This window comes from Mytilinidion resinicola (genome assembly GCF_010093595.1).
Source record: "Mytilinidion resinicola strain CBS 304.34 unplaced genomic scaffold BDZ99scaffold_11, whole genome shotgun sequence".
Taxonomy (NCBI): Eukaryota; Fungi; Ascomycota; class Dothideomycetes; order Mytilinidiales; family Mytilinidiaceae; genus Mytilinidion; species Mytilinidion resinicola.
The window spans coordinates 955,661-980,010 of NW_022985447.1; the positions used below are offsets into that span (position 1 = coordinate 955,661).

At 55.3% G+C, this 24,350-nt stretch overlaps 10 protein-coding genes across 10 annotated transcripts; 5 read left to right on the plus strand and 5 right to left on the minus strand.

The window, feature by feature from the left end:
• The first annotated feature begins 273 nt into the window (after window positions 1-273).
• On the plus strand, window positions 274-2,688 carry BDZ99DRAFT_418596 (pisatin demethylase). The gene is made up of 5 exons (XM_033716861.1): window positions 274-636; window positions 888-1,084; window positions 1,214-1,575; window positions 1,735-2,368; window positions 2,419-2,688. The coding sequence occupies exons 1-5, from the start codon at window positions 429-431 to the stop codon at window positions 2,536-2,538; spliced, it is 1,521 nt and encodes a 506-aa protein (XP_033575980.1). The 5' UTR covers window positions 274-428; the 3' UTR covers window positions 2,539-2,688.
• A 398-nt stretch (window positions 2,689-3,086) lies between these two features.
• On the plus strand, window positions 3,087-3,455 carry BDZ99DRAFT_463855 (uncharacterized protein). The gene is made up of 2 exons (XM_033720165.1): window positions 3,087-3,270; window positions 3,309-3,455. Exons 1-2 carry the CDS (start codon window positions 3,193-3,195, stop codon window positions 3,423-3,425), a joined length of 195 nt encoding a protein of 64 aa, XP_033575981.1. The 5' UTR covers window positions 3,087-3,192; the 3' UTR covers window positions 3,426-3,455.
• A 144-nt stretch (window positions 3,456-3,599) lies between these two features.
• BDZ99DRAFT_509408 (aldolase) lies at window positions 3,600-5,613 on the minus strand (the record flags this gene model as incomplete). The annotated part of the gene is made up of 5 exons (XM_033724405.1): window positions 3,600-3,881; window positions 3,916-4,101; window positions 4,230-4,374; window positions 4,470-4,550; window positions 5,609-5,613. 5 exons carry the CDS (start codon window positions 5,611-5,613, stop codon window positions 3,600-3,602), a joined length of 699 nt encoding a protein of 232 aa, XP_033575982.1.
• A 197-nt stretch (window positions 5,614-5,810) lies between these two features.
• Window positions 5,811-6,276, plus strand: BDZ99DRAFT_43808 (uncharacterized protein). Its single transcript, XM_033717606.1, has 2 exons — window positions 5,811-5,868; window positions 5,956-6,276. Exon 2 carries the CDS (start codon window positions 6,007-6,009, stop codon window positions 6,208-6,210), a length of 204 nt encoding a protein of 67 aa, XP_033575983.1. The 5' UTR covers window positions 5,811-5,868; window positions 5,956-6,006; the 3' UTR covers window positions 6,211-6,276.
• Window positions 6,277-6,599: 323 nt separating this feature from the next.
• BDZ99DRAFT_389364 (uncharacterized protein) lies at window positions 6,600-9,054 on the minus strand (the record flags this gene model as incomplete). The annotated part of the gene is made up of 4 exons (XM_033715630.1): window positions 6,600-6,934; window positions 7,006-8,182; window positions 8,287-8,397; window positions 8,980-9,054. 4 exons carry the CDS (start codon window positions 9,052-9,054, stop codon window positions 6,600-6,602), a joined length of 1,698 nt encoding a protein of 565 aa, XP_033575984.1.
• Window positions 9,055-9,942: 888 nt separating this feature from the next.
• Window positions 9,943-12,131, plus strand: BDZ99DRAFT_533372 (dihydroxyacetone kinase-like protein; the record flags this gene model as incomplete). The annotated part of the gene is made up of 5 exons (XM_033726505.1): window positions 9,943-10,596; window positions 10,664-10,857; window positions 10,915-11,116; window positions 11,167-11,436; window positions 11,500-12,131. Exons 1-5 carry the CDS (start codon window positions 10,125-10,127, stop codon window positions 12,129-12,131), a joined length of 1,770 nt encoding a protein of 589 aa, XP_033575985.1. The 5' UTR covers window positions 9,943-10,124.
• Window positions 12,132-13,259: 1,128 nt separating this feature from the next.
• BDZ99DRAFT_389099 (MFS general substrate transporter) lies at window positions 13,260-14,763 on the minus strand (the record flags this gene model as incomplete). Its single annotated transcript, XM_033715611.1, has 4 exons — window positions 13,260-13,706; window positions 13,762-14,090; window positions 14,144-14,589; window positions 14,651-14,763. The coding sequence occupies 4 exons, from the start codon at window positions 14,761-14,763 to the stop codon at window positions 13,260-13,262; spliced, it is 1,335 nt and encodes a 444-aa protein (XP_033575986.1).
• A 1,003-nt stretch (window positions 14,764-15,766) lies between these two features.
• Window positions 15,767-16,832, plus strand: BDZ99DRAFT_418608 (short chain alcohol dehydrogenase). Its single transcript, XM_033716862.1, has 2 exons — window positions 15,767-16,198; window positions 16,357-16,832. The coding sequence occupies exons 1-2, from the start codon at window positions 15,779-15,781 to the stop codon at window positions 16,783-16,785; spliced, it is 849 nt and encodes a 282-aa protein (XP_033575987.1). The 5' UTR covers window positions 15,767-15,778; the 3' UTR covers window positions 16,786-16,832.
• A 367-nt stretch (window positions 16,833-17,199) lies between these two features.
• On the minus strand, window positions 17,200-17,901 carry BDZ99DRAFT_488819 (trafficking protein particle complex subunit 5; the record flags this gene model as incomplete). The annotated part of the gene is made up of 2 exons (XM_033722938.1): window positions 17,200-17,668; window positions 17,729-17,901. The coding sequence occupies 2 exons, from the start codon at window positions 17,899-17,901 to the stop codon at window positions 17,200-17,202; spliced, it is 642 nt and encodes a 213-aa protein (XP_033575988.1).
• Window positions 17,902-18,971: 1,070 nt separating this feature from the next.
• Window positions 18,972-22,729, minus strand: BDZ99DRAFT_521493 (uncharacterized protein; the record flags this gene model as incomplete). Its single annotated transcript, XM_033725632.1, has 7 exons — window positions 18,972-19,015; window positions 19,067-19,147; window positions 19,199-19,286; window positions 19,338-19,409; window positions 19,461-22,342; window positions 22,392-22,579; window positions 22,656-22,729. The coding sequence occupies 7 exons, from the start codon at window positions 22,727-22,729 to the stop codon at window positions 18,972-18,974; spliced, it is 3,429 nt and encodes a 1,142-aa protein (XP_033575989.1).
• Between the last annotated feature and the right edge of the window lie 1,621 nt (window positions 22,730-24,350).

Here is a 24,350-nt window from a genome sequence, read left to right on the forward strand (position 1 = left end):
GTGGCTTCTGCAGATTTATAATACGCTTACTGTGGCTAAAACAACGCCAGCGCTAGCAGGGAGCGCCGGCAGCCCGCTCAGGTAGCCCCCTTGTAGAGCCCGGCATCCCGCGCGCCCTGGCCGCTGGGAGCAGCCCTGGCTCCGGTCGGCAGCGCATCACGCCAGCAGGCATTGTATTGATCCTAACCCAGCCGCGCATCGCCCATATCGAAGCAGCACGCACAACGTAGCCTAGCGGACCGCGCAGTGCGTCTTATTTATGTGCGCCCTTGCCGCGGTGGGGGCGTTGCGTGCTAACAGCTGCCGCTGCTGCGTTTCCGCATAATTCCAACGTTCTGGTCGGTCCCAGTCAGGTGCAAACCACTCCCCAGCCCGACGGAATCCTTAGGAGCCTTGGGAACCCCCTTTGCTTTTCAATTGCGCCAGCGATGCCGCAAATCGGCCCCCTCGTCGTCGCCTACTGGCAGCTAGCGGCTGTCGTCGCCTTGGCCTATGTGGCGCGCTTGTATGGCCAGTACCACCGTCTGAGACAGTTCAAGGGCCCTGCGACGACCGGCTTTTCCGCCTGGTGGATGATTCTGGCTGTGAAGGGGAAGAAGGCACATTTGGCGTATTCGGGCGTCAATGAGAAGTATGGTGAGTTGCCTTGTGCTGTGCTTGTTGTTTTTGTCGTTTTTCTTTCAATTGTGTCTTATCGCTGAGAGGAAGAGGGTGGTGTGGTCGTGGTCGTGAGAAACCGCCACGATGCTGCCGTGTAACGGCGACCAACCGCTTTCTTTACTCTAGTCTATGTGAAGATGGGCAAGACACTGCAGGAGATCAGTGGACTTCATTGAGGTGGGGGAAGAAGTGGTACAAGACCCAATGCTGACCATACCCCACAACAGGCGCCCTCGCCCGTATCGGCCCCAACGACCTCCTCACCAGCTCCCCCGAGCTTCTCTGGCGCATGAGCAGCGTGCGATCCACCTATACGAAAGGCGACTGGTACAATGGCTCTAGGATCCAGCCAGGACGTGATAATGTCTTTAGTGGGATCGATGAGGACCGTCATACGAGTCGGCGGGCGCAGTTGGCTCCAGCTGTAAGTGGTTCCCTCCCCGCTCTCTGAGCGAGATAAAACCCCCCTTTGGAAAGACGAAGCAGGAAATATGTCTTCCTATCGGTCAATTGGAAAATGTGAGAGCAAAAGCTAACAAGACCCCACCCACAGTACTCCGGCAAAGACATCCCCTCCCTCGAAACCGAAATCGACGACCAAATCCACAAACTGCTCCACCTAATCCGGACCTCATACGTCTCCACCCCGGGCCACTTCCGCCCCATGGACCTGGCCCGCAAAGCCCAATTCTTCACTCTCGATGTCATCACCAAGATTGCGTTCGGCGAAGCCTTTGGCGATCTGGAGAACGATAAGGATATGTATGAGTACATCAAGAGCACCGAGGACATGTTGGAAGTGATCATCATGGCCGCTACGATGCCGCTTATGAAGAGCATGTTCACGGTCGAGTGGATCGGGAACCTGATGTTCCCGAGTGACAAAGATGGGGTTGGGATTGGGAAGTTGATTGGGTGAGTTGAGTGCCGTTTCGCTGTTAGTTTAAGGATTCTACGCCGCAACCACGCACACGTCCGAGAGCCGCCTCAAGCACTCGTCAAGTTCTCGATGCGTCTATCCAATGGCGAGGTCGGTATCCCTACTTCAGGCAATTTTGACTGACAATGTTACAGTATTGCGAAGGACCTCATCTCCCGCCGCTTCGGCCCCAAGCCCATCCACCGCCAAGACATGCTCGACTCCTTCATGCGCCACGGCCTCAAACAGGAAGAACTCGTCTCCGAGTCCCTAATCCAGATCCTCGCGGGCTCCGACACCTCCGCCACCACCATTCGCGCGACCATGCTCTATCTCATGTCCCACCCACGCGTCTACCGCAAGCTCCAAGACGAGATCGACGCGGCGGTCAAGGCCCGAAAATCGCCCCAGTCCATCATCACCGCCGCCGAAGCCGCCGAGCTGCCCTACCTGCAAGCCGTGATCAAGGAGGGCATGCGCATCTGGCCCGCGGTCACGGGCCTGCTAACAAAAGTGACGCCGCCGGAGGGCGACACGGTCGAGATCGACGGCGAGACGGTGTATATCCCAGGTAACACGAAAATCGGATATGACGCGTGGGGTGTGCACCACAACACAGCAGTGTTCGGCGAGGACGCGAACGTGTTCCGCCCGGAGCGGTGGCTGGAGAAGGAGGGGGAGGAGCTGGGCAGGATGCAGCGGACTGCGGAGCTGATCTGGGGGTGGGGGAAGTATCAGTGTCTAGGCAAGCCGATTGCGACGATTGAGTTGAATAAGGTGTTCTTTGAGGTGAGTGATAGTGTTGAGAGATGGGGAGAGTGGTGGCTAATCGATCACAGCTTCTCCGCAACTTTGACTTCTCGGTCGTGGATCCGACGAGGCCGTGGAAGAGCGCGAATGTGGGGCTGTGGATGCAGTCAGAGTTGTGGGTTGAGGTCACGGAGCGGAAGCCGTCCTAGAGGCAAGGTGAGTGCTGGGAGGTGGCATTGTAGATGTGAGCGTTCTTAACGGTCAATGAGGTATCGTTGAGCGAGTAGATATGAGTGTTTTCTTTGACCCAGATCCATGGTAACGTCACGTAATGCCCCACCTAATTCATCTCTTGATTTTCTCAGCCTGTGAGTACGAAATGTGAGTATGTGTTGATATATACAGATGGATAGGACGTGGACACTTCCACCTTCCTCTCTGTCTCCTCAAATTGCCTGATTTCGCCTCCATCTGCTCACTCACTCACTCACTCACTCACTGCAACACTCAAAAATCGGTTCATTGGCTCTCCCTGCGGTCGATTGCTGAAATGAGATAGGTGAAGTTTCCTCTGCACATCGTCCGCTCCTCTACTGGTCGCCACGTGAGGGATTGGGATGGGCGCGGGGATAGGCCGTGGAGGTTGCCCTCTCGCTCCAACTCGCAGCGAATATAACATTTTCTTATTTTCCAACCTCCTCTTAGGATTGGCACACCAGAGAGAATAAGTACAGCAGCATCTACAAGCAATAATAAAGCCTTGCATTCTGTCTATCTACGTCTAGACAAGACTAAAAAGAATTTCTAAGGAGCAAAACACCACCCTCTTTCGAGGGTGTAGCCACCCCGGATGGGGTTTCTCTATGTCTCGCCCGCCCGCGGTAGTTTTCAATTCCGTCATCTTAACCGGCCACTCTCAGCCTCACGCACCAACTACATACGTCTCTTTACCAGGCTTCCAAGCCTCTCTACTAACCAGGCCGCCCGAAGTCAACTCGACTTTTTAACACAAGGGTGGGTCGAATCGAGAATCGAACTCAAGACCCAGCCAGGTGAGGTTGTCGACGGTAGTGAAACGCTACCTCGCGAGGTATAATGCCTGGGAACCGGCCGCGGGCTTACACACGATGTGGCCGACCAACTGAGCTGCTGGGCAATTAGTAGATGAGGGGCTTCCAAATTTAGTTGAAATATATAGATTGGCTTAGGAGAGGTCACGTCATAGGTAAACAGAGATGGGAAAAAGCTGCTGGATTAAAACTACCTACCCTCACGCCTTGCCCGCCGAATAACACACCTCAAACTGCCACTCCATCAGCTTCACCACCTTCTCGACGCCCTCCACCAGCGTAGTCAGCCCCAACGTGCTCGCCTTCTCTTTCAAATGCACCAGATAACCATCCAAGACGAGCTTATTCACATTGATCTTGCTCACGCCCAGCCCAATGCACCGCCGCATCGTCGCCTCATCGAAATCATTCGTCCCATGCAACACAATCCGCACCCTCCCCGCCGCGAACCGCGCAATCGCCTCCAGCCGCGGATAGTCCAGCTGCGGCCCCCTCGCCCCATAACTCCCCGTGGACATTCCCAAACGCCGGCGCGAGCAAGTCCACGCCCGTCGCCAGAAACTCCCCGGCCTTCTCCGGCGTCGTCAGCAGCCCCTCCAAATCGGCCGCGTCCGCGATGCCGTCTTCGCTCCCCTCAATCCGCCCGCGCTCCGCCTCGGTCGCGATCCCCCGCGCGTGGCAGTACGCCACGAGCGCCTTGGTCTTGGCCAGGTTCGCGGCTTTGGCGTGGTGCGATATGTCGACCATGATGGAGTCGAGGGGCAGCGTGTCGGCGGCTGGCGGATCAGCGCCTCGTCCTGCGCGTGGTCGAGGTGGATGGCGATGGGGACGGTGGCGCGCGAGGCGGCGTCGGCGGCGGCGCGCACGAGGAGGCCGGCGGAGAAGGTGATGGTCCACGGGAAGACTTGGAGGATGAGCGGGGAGCGGTTGCGCTCGGCGGCGCGGATGCAGCCGAGGATGTGCTCGAGGTTGTAGCTGGAGGGGGGTTTTTAGATGGGGGGTTCTTGGGGTTCTGGGAGAAGCACTGGAGGTAGAGAAAATGTGAGGATAAGGGAAGATTGAGGGCGTACACGATGGCGGCGATGACTCCATAGCCACCCTTCTCTGCGTCCTTTAAGATCTTCACGGTTTTATTATCTGATTCCCAAATACTAAAAGAAGGAATAGGAAAAGCACTGAGTAGAGGAAGGTTTTGGAAGTATATAATGTCACTTAGTTTCCGGTCCCCCTAATCGTAGGCGGGGCGTGCATTTTCATCCAACAAAAGGGTATACCACCTTTCCCCCAAGAGGCGTTCCATGGCGGTTAATAGTATCTCATCACGCGTCGTGGTGTTGGTTCGCGCACTCGGAGGGAACCCCGGCGAGGGATATGCACGCCAAGGGGTCTCCACATCCCACTGACCTCGTGTCGAGTCTCCTTCATCCACCACACGTCAAGGTGCTACTTACCGCACGCACATGGATGCGCCCCATCTCCACACTCTCTGGGGCCTTGGATGCGGGAAAGGTGGGTTGCCAATTGCGGGCGTGATGGAGGGACATGGGGAATAAAATCCAGTAAGACCAGCGGGAGTGTGGAGTGTATTTTTTCATAGAGATTCGAATAGAACTACATTTATACCTCAAAGTCCGACGTTTTACACTTCTCATACTTCTCATATTTCTTAAACATCTCACATATCTCCCATATCTCCATCATGTCCAAAGAGCCCATCACCGCCCAAAAGAAAATCACCCTCGAGGGCAAAATAATCGCTAGTACGTCCTCCCTCCTCTGCTTCAAATCCTCCCGCTTTCGACCCGAATCCCTTTTAAACCTGTCCATAAAACCCTCCCTTCTCTAACCCCCTCCCCTTCCCCAGTCGCCGGCGCAACCCTTGGCATCGGCCTCGGCATCGCCGACTGCTGCCTCACCAACGGCGCCGTACGCATCTACAGTACCCCTCCTGAACGGACTGGACACGATCGTGCGCAGAACAGGGGATTTTACATACAAAAACCCTTGTTTTGCGCACGGTCGTGTCCAGTCCGTACAGGGGGGGATACTGTACAGCATCGACCTCGCCGCCCCTGAGCCCTCCTCCCCCTTCACCGCCCTCGCCGCGCGCTTTCCGAACCAGCTCTTCGCGCTGCAAGCCGACGTCACCAACGAAGCTTCCGTCACCGCGGCTGTGGAGCAAATCATCGCGGACGCGGGAGCGCTGCACGGCATGGCCGCCACGCGGGGCGCACGCTGCATAAGGCGGCACTGGACCTCACGACCGAGGAGATTGAGGCGTTGTGGAATGTGAATGTGGGTTTTCCACTCAAGGGGAGAATTGGGGTGGGGTTGCTAATGTGGTATGGGGGCGTAGTTATTCGGCTCCTTCTACTGCGCGCGCGCGTCGCAGCGCGGGCGTCTATAAAGCTAGGCGTGAAAGGGTCGATCGTCTTCACAGCATCCGTGGCCTCTTACCGTCCCGATAAAGTGCGTTTGCCCACATCCCCTTCCTTCCCCTTCCCTCCCCCACCCCCCCATTCTCCCATCTCTAACTTCACTTCCCCTCCCACCCAGCAGCGCATCCCCTCCGCCCCCTACGGCGCCTCCAAAGCCGGCATCCGCAACATGACGCACACGCTCGCCATGGAGTGGGCGCCGCACCACATGCGCGTCAACTCGGTGTCCCCGGGCTTGGTCAACACGGCCATGAACCTACTGGGTGCCGCCGCAGCAGCCGGAGTGGGCGCAGCAGCTGGAGTACTACGGGGGTATGCCGCGGCTGGCGGAGGTGGAGGAGCTCGGGGGTGCGTATGTGTATTTGCTGAGTGACGCCGCGAGCTATACCACGAGTGTGGATATTGCGGTCAATGGGGTTGTGGGGATTTGTTAGGTGGGAATTGGGGGGTGGGAGGGGCGTACGGGATGCGATCACGGTACCTCCTATGCTACAGTCGGAGCTCTTGAAGGCAGCTTCCGGAGATCACAAGTCCATGTTTCAAGGTTACGGCTTGTTGCATTCTAACATTGTGTGGAGCTTTTTGCCCCCGGAGAGTATTCAAGGGCCGTGGTTTTTTTTTTTTTTTTTTTTAAAGAAAAAACGTTTACACGCGTCTAAGTTTCATCTGGTGTAGAAAAGTTAAGACTTTAAGATTGTATTGTTATCCAGCAAAGGTATATACACAAACGCCCCTTATTTTTCCACACCACCTACCGCCTAACTACCCCATCCGCCCATCCCCCTTCCGCCACTCCCCGGCCAACTCTTCCCCTAGCGAGTTGACCGGCCACCCCGTGCGCGCCTGATGCTCCTCGATCATATGCAGTATCGCCTCCCGCTTCGACTGCTCCTGCGTATACAGCCCCGCGCCAAAGAGGCATTGCGTGCTGACAACACACGCAGCTTCCTCGGTCAGAGTAGACGCAATGCCGCTGATGGCATCGATGGCGTCGACGAGTTGCTTGCTGCGTTCCGCGTATTCGAGGAAGCCGCCTGGTGCGGGCCGATGCACGAGGAGAAGGATGCGGGCGAAAGAGTAGAGTTGGATGGAGACGGCTAGGAGGGTCAGTAAACTACAAGAGGAACTTGACAGGCACGTGAGGGAGGGTAGGAGGGATCTGGCGTACCGAAAGCAGGCGGGTTAATCCAAATAGGTTTAAAAACCGCATTCTCGCTCCCGCTCTCCAACGGTAGCGGATTGAAGTGCACACTCAGGTTCCCCCTCCACTCCTCCAGCGCCGCCAGCAGCGCGTCGGCGCGCTCGATCCTGGGCCGTAGACTTGCTTCCCCGATTTTGCATTCTTCAGCTGAGCTGTAGTTGACCGCCTGGACGAGTAGGTATACGACCCGTGACGCGATGTCGTACTGCTCCATAACGTGGTACGGTTTTGTAGGCTTGAAGAAGCTGAATGCTCGCCGCCCTTCGCGAAACGCGGCCCATAGATCTTGTCGTAGCCATGCCCACCATACGGCTTGCTTGAGGCCGCCCGTTTCGCCGTTGATGTCCTGCGAGCGCTGAATCCAGAAGACGCCTTTTAGATGTCTTTCCCAGCCCTTGCCGGCCCCGTCGATCATTTCGTAGGTCGAGACGATGAGGGCGGTGGCGATGAGCTCGAGGCTGCGGGTGTATGATTCGTGTTTCATGGCTCTTTGGAGGTATTGTAGCGTTTCATAATAGTACTGGACGGCTGCAGTACGGTCCAGGAGTGGGCCGCCTGGCTCCATGGGTTTAATGGAGAGGTGGCGTGAGGAGAGGGCTAGGATGGCTTTCATGAGACCTTCGTTCTGAAGGGCAAGTTGGGGGACAAAGGTAGAGAAGTGTTTCATCGGGTCATACATGTCAATCCAAAGGCTCAAGTTGTCCACGAAGCGGCGGAAAATAGGGATTTCGCGGTCGCGTAATTTGATGGGTGACTGCCACGACTCCCGACCGTCGCCAGCCTGTGGTATGCTTCGTAGGACGGAAGTAGGGGTGACGTGGGCGAATCGTAGACTTGGAGTCCCCGCAGAATAGGCAGAGGCTGGGTAGGTCGGACTCCTAGCGTCGTCCCTAAGACTCTCGTTGATGCTTGGAGAACCTTGAGAGAAGTTCTCATGAAGAAACGCGAGGGAACCATCGTCGGCTCCATTCGCGGCGTCGTCCGCAAGGAGGCCGAACCATCTTAGAGGTGCGACCTCTACCCCGTATCCAGCTGAACCACTGAAGTTTGATTGAGGGCTTGTTGTATTGGCATCATTCCAACTTCCTTGGTCTATGGAGCGTCGAACAGTTTCGGGACTGTGGATGTCTGGTATTTGTTTGCTCTATCAAAATTAGCATGCGGTCACTGGGTCAGTGAAATCGGAGTTGAGTGTCAGCTCACGGAAGGCACTCGCGGTGCTTGACTATCGGGAGGACTCCAGAGAACTTGCGATGAAGAAAGGTCCTTCGGTACTCGTCTCGACTCCTCATCCTCTGGCGGTGGTGATTGTTCCTGTTGCCAATGCCCTGTTACAGATTTGCGAGCTGACCTGTCGCTCTCACTGAGAGTTAGACTTGGATTTGCATTGTGTGACTGAAGGATGCGTTAGTAAAATTACAGAAGAAGCAATAATTGTGACGAATGAGAATCAAAATCAAAGGCAGTTACAAGACTCGTACGCTTCATGCCAATTGACGTGCGCAGGCATCTGCGCCACCTGTGCGATGACAGCAACAACGAATTGAATAATAGCGACTCGACACGAGGCCCTTCGTACGAGTCTAGGAGCCATAGAGGTCGTTAGGTTGTGCCATTGTGTATCGTTACCGCTGTACGGACGAACCGCGGCGCGCAAAGATTCCCGCGGACGCTAAGGGTCATGTTGACCTCTCTTCTAGTTCCAGCAGGATACTTATTAAAAATAACGGACGGAGGTCCGCAAGAAGCAAGTCATCGCTAGCTCCCCGAGTGAAGTACTGACGCGTTTACGACGCGTGCACGGTACTATGCAGGGCAAGGTGGTCTACCTCTCCAGACTTATGGAGCTATCTGATACCGATAGACAGGTTCACAAGAACTCAGATGGAACTTGAAGCATCATAAGAACGAGCAATTGCTCAAGAAATATGAGCCAATTACCTTAGCACCATAGACGCATTGTCTGCCTCCTTTCGCACAAGGCCCACATATTGGCTTTTGTTCATCACATTTCATATGACGACGACGACAGATGGCACTGAATCAGTAGTCAGCAAGTTTCCACGACACAGGAATCTTAATTGACAAGCGGCGTGTGTATCGAGCAGCGGTGAGGCGTGAGAGGTCCAGATCATGATTATGGTCTCGACGCGAGCCTCAGCGGGACAGCAACTGGGCAGCTCACCATCCTGCCGTCGTCCGCAGACCACGGCCACGAGGCTTTCGCGGCTTCCGCTGGCCGGCTGGGGCTTGCGGAGGAATGGTGGGGTCAGGGGGTGTGGAGGTGGACGCTGGCAGCATCGTCTCGTGGCAGGAGGGAGGGCGAGGCGAAGTTGCACGAACGGGATTTGAAGCCCGATTGCCGCAGGCCTCGAGACGGGGCCAGGAGCGGTCTGCGGTGCTTGGCAGAGAGAAACACGTGCGCTCGGAGAAATTGGTGGCGTCACCGAGGGATGCTGCACCTCCTGGCCTCCCATGCAGCAGCGCCCACAACCACAGACACGCTCTCGGAATGTCGCGTTTGGGCAAGACACGGCCACCCACGTACTTCGTAGAGCCGCACCGTTTTTCTTCCTTTATTCGCATGGCCTGAGTCGCACGTGAGTTGACTCGCCTCCCTCCGCCCCGGAATACCGCTTTGGGCCTTCCAGACGGTCTTGAGCAGAGGGGCGACCCAAGCGGCCGCTGAGTGGTTGACTGCGTCTGGAACAACCTCCCGCATCCACGATGGCGGGGTGTCGATCCACTAACAGGGGTAGCTTTGTGCATCACTTGGGTAAAGACAAGGCGGATGAAGCCTTATGATCGCAGTTCAGGTTTAATACTGCAAATTTCAATCACGAGCTGTATATGTATTGTATCTCTCCTTCTCTCATATTGAATCCAGTGGGTTTCGCCTCGAATGCTTCAATGGGTAGGTAGTGGTGATGACTTCCTTTCATCGACAACATGTAGCGCTACTCTAATCGAGCCTCCCGGCATCTGGGCGGGCACGCGGATAAATAAATACATGGCCAGCCCCTCACGTCACGGAGCACACGTTTCTTTCCCACATTCCACAGTCTTCACATCCTCAATTGCACATCATGTCTACGAAACACTTCTTTCCCCATACCGAGGGAGTCGTCGTTCAGGCCCTGAACTCTCTAGTGGCAAGAAACCAGCATTTGGGGCTCGATGAGCCTAACCGTGTCGTATTCTCCAAAGCCCACCCTCCCTCACAAGTGACGGTGATTTCAGGAGGCGGTTCTGGACATGAGCCTGCATGGTCAGGATACGTCGGCGAGGGGATGTTGGCCGCCGCGGCGTGCGGAGATGTGTTTGCCAGCCCTTCGACCAAGCAGATCATGGCCGCCATCAAGAACGTCCCGTCAGACGTAGGCATAATACTGTGTATAACGAATTACACTGGGGACAAACTGCACTTCGGCTTGGCTTGCGAGAAGGGACTGGCATTGGGATATAATATCTCCGTAGTGAACATGGCAGAAGATGCTTCTCTAGGGAGGAAGAAGTCAGAACTCGTAGGACGACGAGGTCTCGCAGGAAATTTGCTTGGTACGTGCTCATATTTCGGCCTTGATATGTGCCCTCTCGAAATAGTTACTAATCTGTCTCTCCGTAGTTCTGAAGCTTGTCGGAGCTGCAGCACAGCTTGGCTGGACCTTTGAGCGATGTTTGAAGCTTGGAAACCTTGGAAATGACCAGCTGGTGACAATGGGTACAAGTCTTGATCACTGCCATGTCCCCGGACGAACACATCATGAGGCCGTTCCAGACGACGCGGTCGTATTGGGAATGGGTATCCACAACGAGCCAGTGAGTTCTGAATTGGTGATGTTTGGCTACTGGAAACCCTGCTAATATGACCTATAGGGACTTCGAACTGTATCGCCAATGCCATCAGCCGAAGATATCGTCAAAGAGATGTTCCTCTACCTCTTAGATCAGTCAGATGCGGACCGCGCTTTCGTCAAATTCGAGCCAAAAGACGACGTCGTTATGCTAATCAACAACTTCGGCGGATTATCAGGTCTCGAGCTAGAAGCACTTACTAACATCTGCCTCGTTCAACTAAGTATGCTCCTATCTTCTCAATAATCCACACTTCGCTAATCGCAGTAACAGAACGTGACTGGAAGATTATACCGAGCCGAGTGTACGCAGGAGTAATGGAAACCTCCCTAAACGGTCCCGGTTTCTCAATCACCCTCGGAAACATCTCAGGCATCGCGCGCATCATGGAAACCAAAACCTCGGAAATCATCTCTCTCCTCGATCTCCCCACCACCGCTCCCGCCTGGCCAAAGAACGGCTACGCACCCATCAAAGAATCCGCCTCTCTCGCAAAGAACACATCAGACGAAAGCAAAGCCCCAGCCGCGCAAGGCCCCATAAGTGCGTCCCCGTACCCCCTAAATTTACCCCCTTTTCCTCTCCACTAATTAACAGCCCCCATAGCCCCTGAGTCCTTGATCCCCTCCCTCCGCCACGCCTGCGCCGCCGCCATCAAAGCCGAGCCCCTCATCACAAAATACGACATCCAAATGGGCGACGGCGACTGCGGCGAAGCCGTCGAATTCGTCTGCCACCGCATCGTCTCCAAGCTCGACGAGCTCCTCTCCCCTGCTTCCTCAACCCACATTTTCCCGTTGCTCGACCGCATCATCGACGCTGTCGAGGACACCGGCGGCTCCCTCGGCGCCATCGTCTCTATCCTACTCACCGCTTTCTCCAACTCCCTCCGTGCGCTCGAAAAGGCGAACCCTAAGGGGTTTACGTTGGACGCGCAGACGGTAGGGAATGCAGTAGGGCCGGCGATGGAGAACCTGAAACTGTATACGTCTGCGCGGGTGGGCGATCGCACGGTGATGGATGCGTTGATTCCGTTTTGTGGGAGTCTTGAGAAGAACGGGGACTTTGGGCAGGCGGTAGCAGAGGCGGAGAAGGGGGCGAAGGCGACGGCGGGGATGAAGGCGCGGTTTGGACGGGCGACGTATGTTGCGGATGACAAGGCGCAGGAGGGGGATATGCCGCCGGATCCGGGGGCGTTTGCGGCAGGGGTGTTTTTGAGGGGGTTGGTGGAGGGGTGAACGGAGCGGAGATTCGTACGCTCTACTTAGCTGTGGTTCATCTTGCATAATCTATCGCTTTTGTTTCTGACTACCACAAGTCGACTGTGCCAGGGCGCAATGGGCTTTGAATAGGCTTCTGCTCCTAGAGTATTTGCCAGTACATGGGGTCTATTAAACCACCCCCGCCTATATTCAGAGGCCCAACTGCCTCAGAACCCAGCTCTAGTTTGCAGCCTCTTAACAACAAGTTCTTTATTTGTTCCGATTTCCACCCACTATCTCAACCTCCTGTTCATCAACCCAATTCACCGCCTCCCATCTCCCAGCATCTCCCGCATCTAATCTCGCGCATCGGAAGCTCCTTAATACCTTCTTAAATCCCACATTATTTACTTCACTATACATGCCAAGTCTCGCTCAATTAGGCAAAGGGCTAAGAATATATCCTCTTCCTCCCCCCCATCCTCATCAACTCATCTCATCCCACTTTCACAGCCCAAACACACATACGTATCCAGTACATTTCCCAAGTTAACGATAAGAGCTCGGTTAACTGATAACCTAACCATAGCTCCCGCCAGTTTACAGATTCAGTCAAATCACAGGCAAACCCAATTCAGATCTCTGGATAGGATGTCCGGGGGTAAATCACGTGACGTGAATCGGTAGCATAGTAAGATCTTGTTCCCCCCTTGAAGCATTGCGTTACGGGATAAGTTTGGCCTTCTACTCCTACTACTTCTAGCCTAGTTGGCTGTTTTGCTCGTCTGGATACTGAGCGCGGGTGGTTGCTATGGGATCATAAGAGTGGTTGTTTTAGATACTCGAGGAAGTGGTTCATTGGCGACGTTTGGAATGGAATCAGCTGGGAAGTGGATACTAGCTACCAGCGAGGCCGAGAACGACGTGTTTTGAGATAGATAGGTTGCCGGGGGGGGGTGAGGGATGTTGCTAGGATGTCTTGGGAACGAGAAGCTTGGCTGCGTTTGGAGCGATCAGGGGTGTGGATTGATTAGTAGTGAGAGTTGAGAAGAGTGGGAGTTGAGAAGAGTGAGAGTTGAGAAGGGTGGGAGTTGATGAGAGTTAGAGTTGAGGAGAGTGGGAGTTGATGAGAATGCAGCCTCCGTGGCAACCTCGACGATTCTCTCATTTGGAGGGATATCTCCTTATAACCACGTGCGAAATGGCGTACACCGCCACCCCGAAAGCGCACATCCCCGATATCACACCAAATCCGAGAAGGTATTTCGAGGCGTCCTCCTTCGGAAACAGATAGGCGCTGTAAATCTGCGCCAGATTCCCCATCGCGTTCACGAATGCCAGACTCACCGCCCGCACCTCCTGCGACATGGAGCCGAACGTCGACGCGCTGTGACTTAGTGCTAGGCCGTTGGACGCCCACAGGCCGGCCGCCGTCAAGACGAGGAACACGTAGCGCGCGGTGAAGTTGTAGATGGTGCAGACGAGGGTGCTGCAGAGCGTGGAGAGGGCGAGCCAGGCGGCGATGACGACGCCGCGGTGCTGGGGGTGCTTGTCCATGAAGTAGCCGGTAACGCCAACGGCGACGAAGGCGACGGCGTAGATGGGGACGACCTTTAGTGCTCATTAGCACGCGGCTACTATATGGGTGAGAGTAATATGTACGTACTATGTACTGCGCTATACGGCTCGTATACCTAAGCTCCTTCACTAGCGTAGGATAGAAGTATGAGAGCGTTGAAGAACCCACGATGACCATGTACCCTGCGGTCAGCAGCCACGTCCTCCAATTGCTCAGTGACATTGCGAGGGCTTGGAGGGAAGTGAGGCGGGGATTGTCCTCCGTGCGCGAGGTGACTTCGTCGGCGGCGAGCCGGCTGATGGCGAATTCCCGCTCTCGGGGTGTCAGGCGCGCGGTGTTGGCGGGGAAGTCAAGGAGTATGAAGTGGGAGCAGATGGCCCAGAAGGCAGTTGCGGCGCCTTCAACGATCTGGGGTGCTGGGTTAGTTGGCTGTGTTGAAGGCATCTTTCTGTTGGGAAGCGGGAGAAACTTATGAAGAGCCATCGCCACCCTTCTAACCCGCGTACCCCGTCAAGGCCGCCTGTGATAGCCCCGGCAAGGATACCGTCGAATGCTCCTGACAGCACAGCGACGGAGATATAGACAGCGAAGCGTTTCGACTGTTCATCCTTCTTGTACCACGAAGACAGGATGAGCAGGATACCAGGTGCGAAGCCAGCTTCCAAGACACCGACTATTAGCCGCAACGAAAGAAGCGTGTGGTAGCTATGTGCGAGGGACATGCAGCATGTCACGGCTCCCCACAGCGTCATGATCACTGGGAGATAGATAGACGGCTTCGTTTTTGATAAGATGAGGTTGGATGGGATCTCGAAGACGACGTAGGTGATGAAGAAGACGACGAGGGGGATGGAGTATTGGCCTGATGTAAGATGGAGGTCAACATCCATGCCCGCGACTTTGGCGTTGCCGATGCTGGTTATTGTTAGTTGATGCGATTGATGTAACCCCTTAATAGTTCTGGTGATGCACTCACTTGGTGCGGTCCATATAGGACAGGAGATACATGAGCCATATCGTGGGAAGAAGGGATAGATCGATCTTCCGAACGAGAGCTTTCTCCTCCGCTCTTAGGGCTTCGTCGTCCATCGAAGCCTCGTACGCCTCGATCTACTCGGCATCAGAGTTCTGCTTGAGATCTAGCGACATGACAGTGGTGGCAAGCAGACGGCCGTACAACGAGAAGAATTCGCAATTGAGATCAAGAAAGGGGGAGAAATAGAGCACTCAAAGGGGCGTAGAATTCGTGGAATGGACAATGAAATGACGGAGAGCTGAGAATATCAGAATGGATAGAGGTTACATAGGATCGCGGGCTCGCATCTTGAATCGAGCACTCTAAGAGCGAGTATCAGCCTTTCGACCCAGAACCAAGCCGCACGGCCGGAAAAAGGTCGAGTCGAAATTCGCCGAAGAGAGGGCGTCCTGACCCAGATGCCAGGGAAGCCATGGCGAGCGACCGGATGGCAGTACCCTAGCATGTCGTGTGATTGTCCCAGACTGGCCTTCTCCATTCTCTGGGGAACTTGTGGAGGCGACGATGGGGAGCCTGGCGGAGGGTCGTAGTGAGGGATGGGGAGAGCCTCGGCACGGGGTCAGTGGCTCGTCTCGCGGCACATATATGGCCACCTTGCGACCCTATCAACCTCCCCGGCCGTGTGTCCATCCGATCCATCCCCACAGCCTCTCCACTTAACAGAACCACCTGCTGAGCCTCGAAGCGGTGTCCCCAGATGGAGGTCGTCTGAGCACTCGAGCGCCTCGTAGATTCCACGACACAAACCCGAAGTACCCACAGCAGCTCCGGACCGCATGTATGGACGTGACGCCTCGATGCCGTGCCGTGGAGAGCTTTCGTCCTTCACGGTAGTAGATGTGCCGATGTTCCTTTCGACACGTAGAATAAGTATCAAATGATCCTGCACTTTTCTTTCTATTTGCATTTGTCGCTCGTCTCCAGTTCCGTCCTCCAAGTTCATTCTTTGATCTCCTAATTGGTGTCTTTACGTTCCCATTCATATCCTCACCCCTCAAGCTTAGTCTCAGAATTGGTGTCTCATCACTTCTATTCAAATCCTCACCCATTCTCCTCTAAACCTTCACAATGGGCTCCAATGAAGACGGCGCCGCCCCCTCCTCCACCACCACTCCCCTCAGCACCCAACCCCCCGCAAACTTCGACTGGCAAATCACCCTCGCCTCAAAGGTCATCGCCATCACCGGCGCCAACCGGGGCATTGGCCTCGGCATCGCAGAAGTATGCCTCGCCAACAACGCGAAAATGGTGTACTCGCTCGATCTCATGGACCCCTCCGAGGACTTCGCCGCCCTGCACAAGAAATACCCAAACTTCAAGTACATCCAGATGGACGTGACGAACGAAGCGAGCGTGCAAAAGGCGATTGATAGCATAGTCGAGGCGGAAGGCCGAATCGACGGCTTAGTCGCGAACGCAGGCATGACGAAGCACCAACCCGCGCTAGACTTCACGCGCGCGGAGGTGGAAAAGCGGTTCAACTTAAACGTAAGTGTGTCCCGCACTTATCGCCTCCCCATGTATCTTCTCGAACATGAGCGAGCCCCCATTTACCTTAGAAATCTCGTCGCCCTAAATCAAATCAACCCCCCCTCCTCACACCTACCATCTCCCTCAAATCACCTGACTAACCCAACACCCCCCAGGTCTTCGGCGCCTTCTTCTGCGCCCAAACCTTCGCCAAAAAATGCATCGCCCTCGGCACCCGCGCCTCCATCGTCTTCACCGCCTCCATGACGTCCTACCGCCCCAACCGCGCGGCCCCCTCGGCCCCCTCGGCCCCCTACGGCGGCACCAAAGCCGCCGTGCGCAACATGACGCACACGCTCGCCATGGAGTGGGCGGCCCACGGCATCCGCGTCAACAGCATCTCGCCCGGCTTCGTCAAGACCGCCATGACGTACTATGTCGAGCGCGCGCCGGACTGGGACCTCAAGATGCAGTACTACGGGGGGATGCCGCGGCTGGCGATGCCGCAGGAGCTGGGCGGCGCGTATGTGTATTTGTTGAGCGATACGGCGGGTTATACGACGGGGATTGATATTCCGATTGCAGGGATTGTGGGGGCGTGGTAGGGGAATGTGGGAGCTTTTGTGGTAGATAGAGGGGGCTGGCGTTGGGCATTTACGGTGTTTTGAGATATTAGACGCGAGATATCAAATAGAAGAAGCTGCGGTGCCTTCTCTGAAGACTTGTTTATGTTGTTATCGCATCATATCTTCCTATTATATTATCAGAGAAACTTTGTGACGCATTGAGAGAGAGGGCGTTGACAGCTTCATAGCTGGAAGAAAAACCAGGACCTCGACGCAAGGATGTATGAGCAAGACGCGGAAGAGACTGTCTCCATATCGACGTGTATGCTATGTGATATATACTCAGCACACCACGAGTATACATGTATGCCTCTGGACCTCTAAACGCCCTCCAATGCAGCTCAAAACGCCATCCCATGCCCATCCCCTCCCCTCGCCATCCCCTCATCCTACCTACCCACTCCCCCCCCGTCCCAGCACCTCCTCCCTCTCCAACACCTCCCCGCGAAAACAAATCAAAAACACCGTCTTCCCCGGCCACATCCGCCCTTCCACGCCCCCGCCCCCTTCCTGCTCGCCCACACTATGCGCGCTCACCCCCGTCGTCGGGAACCCCGCGCCGTCGCAAACCCCCTCAATCACGCCCGCGACAAACGCCGCGCAGTTCAGCTGGCTCATCTCCTTCGGCAAGCTGATATACGTGTTCGGCAGCGGGTCGTTGTCGTACAGCATGTACTGCGCGGGGTCGCTCTCGGATTTCTCAAGCGCGTCGGCGGGCCGGCTGAAGAGGTGGCGCCAGAGGGTCTGCGCGATGAATTGCAGCAAGGGGAGGATGCGGGTTGGGCGCAGCGAGGGCGGGGAGGCGCGCGTGAGGAGCAGGTCGAGGAGGCGCAGGCCGAGCGGGTAGCCTTGCTGGTTGAGCCTACACCATGGAAAAACACACGTTAGCTGCTAATCACAATCTCCTCCGCGACACACGTACCGTCTTTCCAGATCCGCAATCCCCTTGACCCGCTTCTGTGCGTAGCTAATCATCTCGACGAACAGGTACGCAAACGCCGCCCGGCTCAGCTCCGCGTTCTTGCTCCGGTTCAGGTTGCGGTCATAGATGGTTTTCTTGTTCGAGGGGTAGCGGAGCCCCGGCGTGGCGGCCATGGCGGTGCCGCCGCCGCGTTGGGGGACGGGTGCGGGAGGAGGGGCGGCGGTGGTGGTGGAGGCGGGTGTGGGCGCGGGTTTGAGGGCGCGGGTGGTGGGTTGCGGGGTGCTCATTTTATTCGATTGGCGGTAGGGGATTGGGTTGGTGGGGTGGTTGGTTAGGGTGGGAGAGGAAGGGTGTTGGAGCTTGGGTGTTGGAGCTTGGGTGTTGGAGCTTTGGAGTTGTAGGTGGAGGTTCGAGGTTGAGGTTCGAGGTTGCGGAGAGCGAAATGCTAGCTCCGCTTTTTTGACCTTAGGGATCAGGCGCTACAAAGGTAGGATGCGATCATAATCTATGCATATAAACTTACCCTATAGCATCATGACATAAGTTTGAGCACTCTTTATAGTTAGTTTCAACCTTGCTTCCAGATTTTCATGATAGTGTACCGAAGGGCCTTAAACAATGGTGAGCAAGAGTGCACTGACTTGTGTCCTGGGGCCGTACAATGGCAAAGAATCACGTGCTATCCAAAGAATCGCACTGCTATTCAACCAATCACTCTAGCCTTTTCAGTATAACTATATTCCTACAATTGAAGCGAGAAAGCGCCGGCTTCCATTGGCTTGCAGCTGTACGCTAACTCATAAAATCCACTCCTCCCCCGCGCCCTGGGTATGAAGCTCGCTCGAAAAACTTATCATCCACCATCTGCCGCAAACCCAAACCCCCTCAAAGCCCTTCATAAAAACCGGGCCCAGCGTAGAAGAAACGCACCCTTCCTAAAAACGGTAAGGCAGAATCGAAACAGAATAAAACCACGTTTTTGTGCCCCCAGGGCCCCCAGACCAAGCCAACCAACAAAAGAAGCCATTATAAACTCTAAACCAAACAAAGAGAAACGGGGTGCCCAGTATCGTACGGTCATGCTAGCAAACATCTCTTAATATCTCACAGCGAAGAGAGAAAAAAGCCGGGAGCGGCGGGGTATGGAGAAGTGTCGAAGGTAAAAGAGAAAATGGAGGGAGAAGACGCTGTCAATTACATGACTTAGGTAAGGGAAGCTGCGTGTGCGTGAAAGAAAGGGGGATTATTGTCCATAAGCCATCCAGGCTTCATGTGCTTCTCTCAAGACTATAGGTAATTGTTAGAATGGATAACGGAGTGCGTAGGGTTGGTACGTACTTTGAAGAACATGCACCTGGGACACGTAGGTTTCGCAGGCGCACTGCAACGTTCGGCCATCGAGAAAGTCTAAGATAACGCCTTTTCACGTTAAATTTTGTGTCTCGTGAAGACGGGACAGGAGTAGCTTACTATTTGGGAGTTCTTGCGCGTCCTGGTCTGGTGAATAAGGGGTGCGAAATTCAGTGAGATGGAATCGTTTTGTAATACCACGAGGATGCTAGGACGAAGGTCAGCTTTAGGCGATCTTGATGGATACGGCATCACTCACGTCATTCGCCTTGGAAAGGGTTAAGACTAGGTTGCCCGAGCCGTCAATCTCTACCCATCTCCGTTTCCAGAGCTATTTCTGGTTAGCAGTGTTTTCATACTGATTAATGTTGTTCCAACTCACCAATGTGTCGGGAAACTGAATGTTCAGGTCCCCTACTTGCACGGCTGGTGGCGGTTCCCGAAGTGATGGCAAATTGGCCTCGTGATCTTCCTCATGCACAGTGGGACTCAGCGACGCTAGGTTCTTCCGGGAAGTTGAAGAGATGGACATTGATGACGACATCCTCTTGAAGAGACGACTCGTCCTGGAGTCCCTCTTGCTGTCTTTCTTGTCATCTTTCTTCTCGTCAAAGCTTTCCAAACTGGCCGCTGACTGACTGCGAACGGATACAGCAGTAGGCGGAGGCTTGGCTTCGCTCATCCGTCGCCCTAAAGATCGCCAACTGCTCTCGGAAGACGAGCGCGGGAGTCCTGAAGAGCTGGCCTCCCTAGTGGACTGCGGAGAGGCAGGAAGTTCCGGGGACGCAGGCTCTGGTCTCGCGAGGCTGACCCTAGAGCTCGATACTGGTATCAAGACTTTTTGAGCCTTTTGGTGATCGATGATCAGAGGGCTCTGATGAAGCTCGAGCGGCGAATCTTGAGTCGGCATTGTTAAGTTTGGCTTTTGTGTCCGAGGATCCCGAATAATGCGAGCTGTAACTTGAACGGACTCCGGTTTGTCGACTTGTTGAACAGCGTACATCGGGTTAGTGGTTTCCGGAGGCTGTAAGATTGATTGTCGGTCAGGCGATGGGCTTGTAAATGAAGCAAAAGACTGTCTGCTGAAACGCTTTGTATGTTGCGCAACGGGTGAGGGGCCAGTAGATGCAGGTGGTGTACGGAAAGATGATTTACGCTGTGCGACAATCGAACTAGACGCTTCTGGAGGCGTGACGGGACTTACAGATGCTGTAGATTCTCGGTTTGATTTCTCGGCAAGGGCCTTAATCCTCTGAGAGATACCGGATGAGACGTTGATCTTTTTGGCAACTGTCAGATTCTCCTGGTTGGGCTTTGTTAACCAGGATGCGGAGGAGGTACGATCACCACCAAAGAACTGAGGTGATCTCCGCTCTCCTGGAAGAAACTGGTTCGAAGACGATCGTTCCGGGATCGAAACAATTGATTGGTTGGAAAATTTCCGGGGGAAGAATGGGCTGATGGGAGATTTGGAGACAGAAACGGGTTGGGCTTGCTCGAACTTGGCACTTTGTAGCTCCTCCATGAACGAGTCATCTGAGAGATACTCAGTGTCGGAGGCATCAGCAGTGGTGAGATCGATCCGAATGGGTTCCACAAGGGCGCGACGTTTTTCACGAACCTCGACAGTACTTCTCCTTTTCAATTCCGACGGTGTCGGGGATGGTGATGGTTGAGCAGATACTGTTTCTACCGTCTCGGCAACTGATGGGCTGTTCAACTCCACTGTCTCCCGACCGTTCTCTGATCGAGAGGTTGCGGGCGCAATGACTTCAATCGACGGAACCGGAGAAGAATCCTCTGGGACAACGGTAGGAGAGCTTTCTACGGATTCTTCCACCGGCGCATCCTGACAGCTGGGGGCATCAGCCTGTCCATCGATCCCAAAGCTTGTCGAATTCACGTGCAAATCAGGCTTCGTGTCTTGGTCATGGTCCGTGTGGTCTTCCTCTTCTGATACCGATGAGGGGCGAGTAGAAGGTGACTCGGAGGAGCCTTGTGTCTGTGCGGATGTTGGTGATGAGGCGGAAGCCGATTGTAAGTCCTCGGATTCTGGATGATCGTCGTCCAAAACCTCCACTGCAGAGTCCGCCTTGGGGGGCTCGGTGACAGCTGACGACGAATCATGAGTATTCGGGACAGACTGCTCCTCAGGCGATTCTTCTATAGCAAGGCTCGGCTCCACCTTCGCGAGTTCAGGTTCCACGGCTGGGGGTTTCTCTGTCTGCTCTTTTTCAACGGGAGGAACTTCCGCAACAACGGCGGCCGGAGCCAGAGCGGCGTCCCTAGCTTTATCGGCCTCGTTAGCTTCCTTAGCTTTCCGAGAATTCATTTGCTTTTTCCGCAACTCCAGAGCCTTCATCAAACGTTGTTTCTCCGGTGTCATTCCCGAGGTCCTAGCAGGTAGAGACCGGATACTGGCGGGGCTGGATCCAGGTCGCATTGGCGTGATCAACGAGAGTTCGGGGATATGAGGTATTGGCGGTGGCGGTGGAAAGGCGATGCTAGGGACGACGCTCGAGTCTCGCGACTTCGGCCGTTTTAGATCTGTTTTCCTTTGAGCTATGCGTAGGCCGGGTGGGAGTTGCGACACAGGTCTAGCGTCTTCCTTTGAGCCTGTTCCTGAAGTATGGGGACGTTTGCCAACATCTATTGACGGGCGTGGTCGTGGACCTAGTTTGACCTTGGGCTTGTATAGATAGTCGTAGAGTTCGGAGGTGCTCGGGCGTGCTGTCTGCGACGAGAATCGAGCTTCGTAGCTACTGTCAAAATGGCTTTCGTAGTTCCTGAGGCTGGCCACATAATCCGCAGTTGCTAGATCTGTATTCGGGGTACTTGCTGACTCTAAGACAGCATCTACGCTAACATGAGGCACAGTCGTCTTGGCTTGAGGCGTTGTTGGTGTCCTGTCCACGGATCCTCGCAGAGTGGATTTCTCGGATGCCTCTGATTTCGCTTCCGTTCTGGTGTCCGGACTCGACGGCTCCACGATGGTGGGTATTGTGGAGGCTGCTGTCATCGGTCGTGTCATGGAGGAAGTGTCATCGGCGGTCGCCTGCCCTTCCTCCGCGTCTTCGGTGATCTCATCCAACTTCCGCCTTCGGGAGGAGCTGCTGGACGAAGAACTCGAAGGCGCGGCGGTGTGGAGGGAGCAGGCTGCAGAGAGGGCGGCATCACTGAGCTCCTCGGCGGTGGTGATTGGGAGGATGGTGTCGTGGGGGGAGAACTTTTCTGTTATAGCCTGGAAGTGGACAGTCACACGAGCTGCAGTCGTTAGCCATATCCTTGAGAAGTGTGGCTGAGAGAGCCTTACCCTGCAGAAGCCGAGAGGTCCCCTCCGGAGTGTACTTTATCAGAACCTTCCGCCGCCGGTACAGCAGGAAGCCATAGAGTGGTGATTTGTCTTCGTACTGGGAGATGGCTCCTCGAGCTTCGACTAGGCCACCGGTGCCACGGGTAAGGATTTCTACGGCATCGCGGGACGCGTATTTTAGGAGGAACCTGCGATTGCGGCGTTGTTAGCAGCAGATCTTAAGGTCCAATTCGTCGAACGGGAAGGGAGAGTCTGGGAACTGACCATCCTCCAGCCTCGGCCAGGGCAGACGCATATGCCTCCGCAACGGATGCGCTGTCGAGCCCATTCAGAGACATGGCGCCGGCGGGTGTCTATATTGTCGTCCTTGAGGTCGCTGACCGCTGTCGTGCGCAGTGGAGGAGTTGCCAGGTGGTGAGGCGGGCCGAGCGCGGTATCAGGGGTCGCATAGGCACGTCGCAGCCAGATCACCGAGCGGTGCGAACCATTGAGCTGGCCGACGGGGGTGGTTCGCAGTCGTCCGGATGCTTGGTCGACAGTGCGCCGGGCACGCTGGGGATGGCGAGGGGTGCTGGGGGGAAGTCAGATTGTCGATGGACAGTTGAAGTCGCGAGGAGTTTCAGGCGACGGGAGGCAGTTAGCGCCATTCATCAGCTCCACATTGAGCGTCGCCAGCTGGAGCTGCGGGCACTCTCACGCCGAGATGTGCTTGGCCGATCGCATTCCCGCCCGCTCGAACCTGGGAGCCACGCTTTGCGCGCGCGGCTTGTCGGGTTTGCGGAGGCGCAGAAAGCTGACGGGCGAAAGCTGTAAACAAGTGGTGTTGAGACCCTGGGACAAGGAGTCTGTAGCTGAGCCACTGGCTCTAGGAGTACCATGGCACAGTTGCTGCACCTCACGCTGCACCTCACGCTGGACCCTGTCGGCCTGCCACCGTGTCAGAGATGTCACGGCCGTGTTTGATGCTCCCGGCATGCTGCTCCCGGCACCTGTCAGACGTCTCTTTTGCGTTCCACAGAGCTTAGTTCTGTGCAACTGTGTATATAGCCTCTGATAACACCTCATCGGACCCCCGGCTCACGCTCCTCCGTGCTCTCTGACTTTGCTCTGCCTCATCTCCAAGCGCCTGGCCTTCTCAATGTGTATCGCTGCGACATGTGTACCGCCGATCACCTCCTTCGCCCTAATCACAACGCCATTTGGGTTCCCGGGACTGTGGTCGACTGTATGATGTTATTGGCGAAATCTGCGCACTGCTGCAAGTCGCCGCGTCGTCAGTCGTCGATCTCGCACCTCATTAGTCCTGGAGGAGGGATTATCCATGAAGACTGTGCTTGTTTATCGATGCATCGTGACCGCGAACGTGGTCCATTGCTGTTGGTCTCACCAGTTCTTCCCTATGGTGTTACGCGGAGAGACCGCCGCAGGTAACGCGATGCTTGACAAGCCCCCCAGGCTCCATAATTGTCTCTCTTACCACGTTGCAGTCCCTCGATCGGAAGGCGACGGAACATTTAGACCTTCACGATCGATCTGCGTCGGCCAATTAAGGAATTCGGACGAAAGAATCATGGGCGCAATTTAACGAGTGGTTGGCCTCGGAACCATGGAGCTGGAGAGTGACACAGCGTCTCTATCACGTGATGCGCGTTTCCCACGCGGAGACGTGTTGCGCGTCGCTCTCCTTTCGCCTTTGCGCCCAAGCTCCACATCTCAACCACCCACCACGAATCCCATCGTCGTGGGTCCTAATTCTCCGCTTGTTCTTTGCCACCGATCGCTGTTTCATATAGAGCGACTTGCAGAAATACGAACCTCGCGCCACGCCATCTAGAATAGTGGTGTCGCCATGGGGCTCCCAGAGTACAAGGGGGCTACCTGAGCGGGCTGCCGGCGCTCCCTGCAAGCGTCTCTGTTAGTGCTTACAATCGCCACATCGCCACATGAAAACAGTGCTTA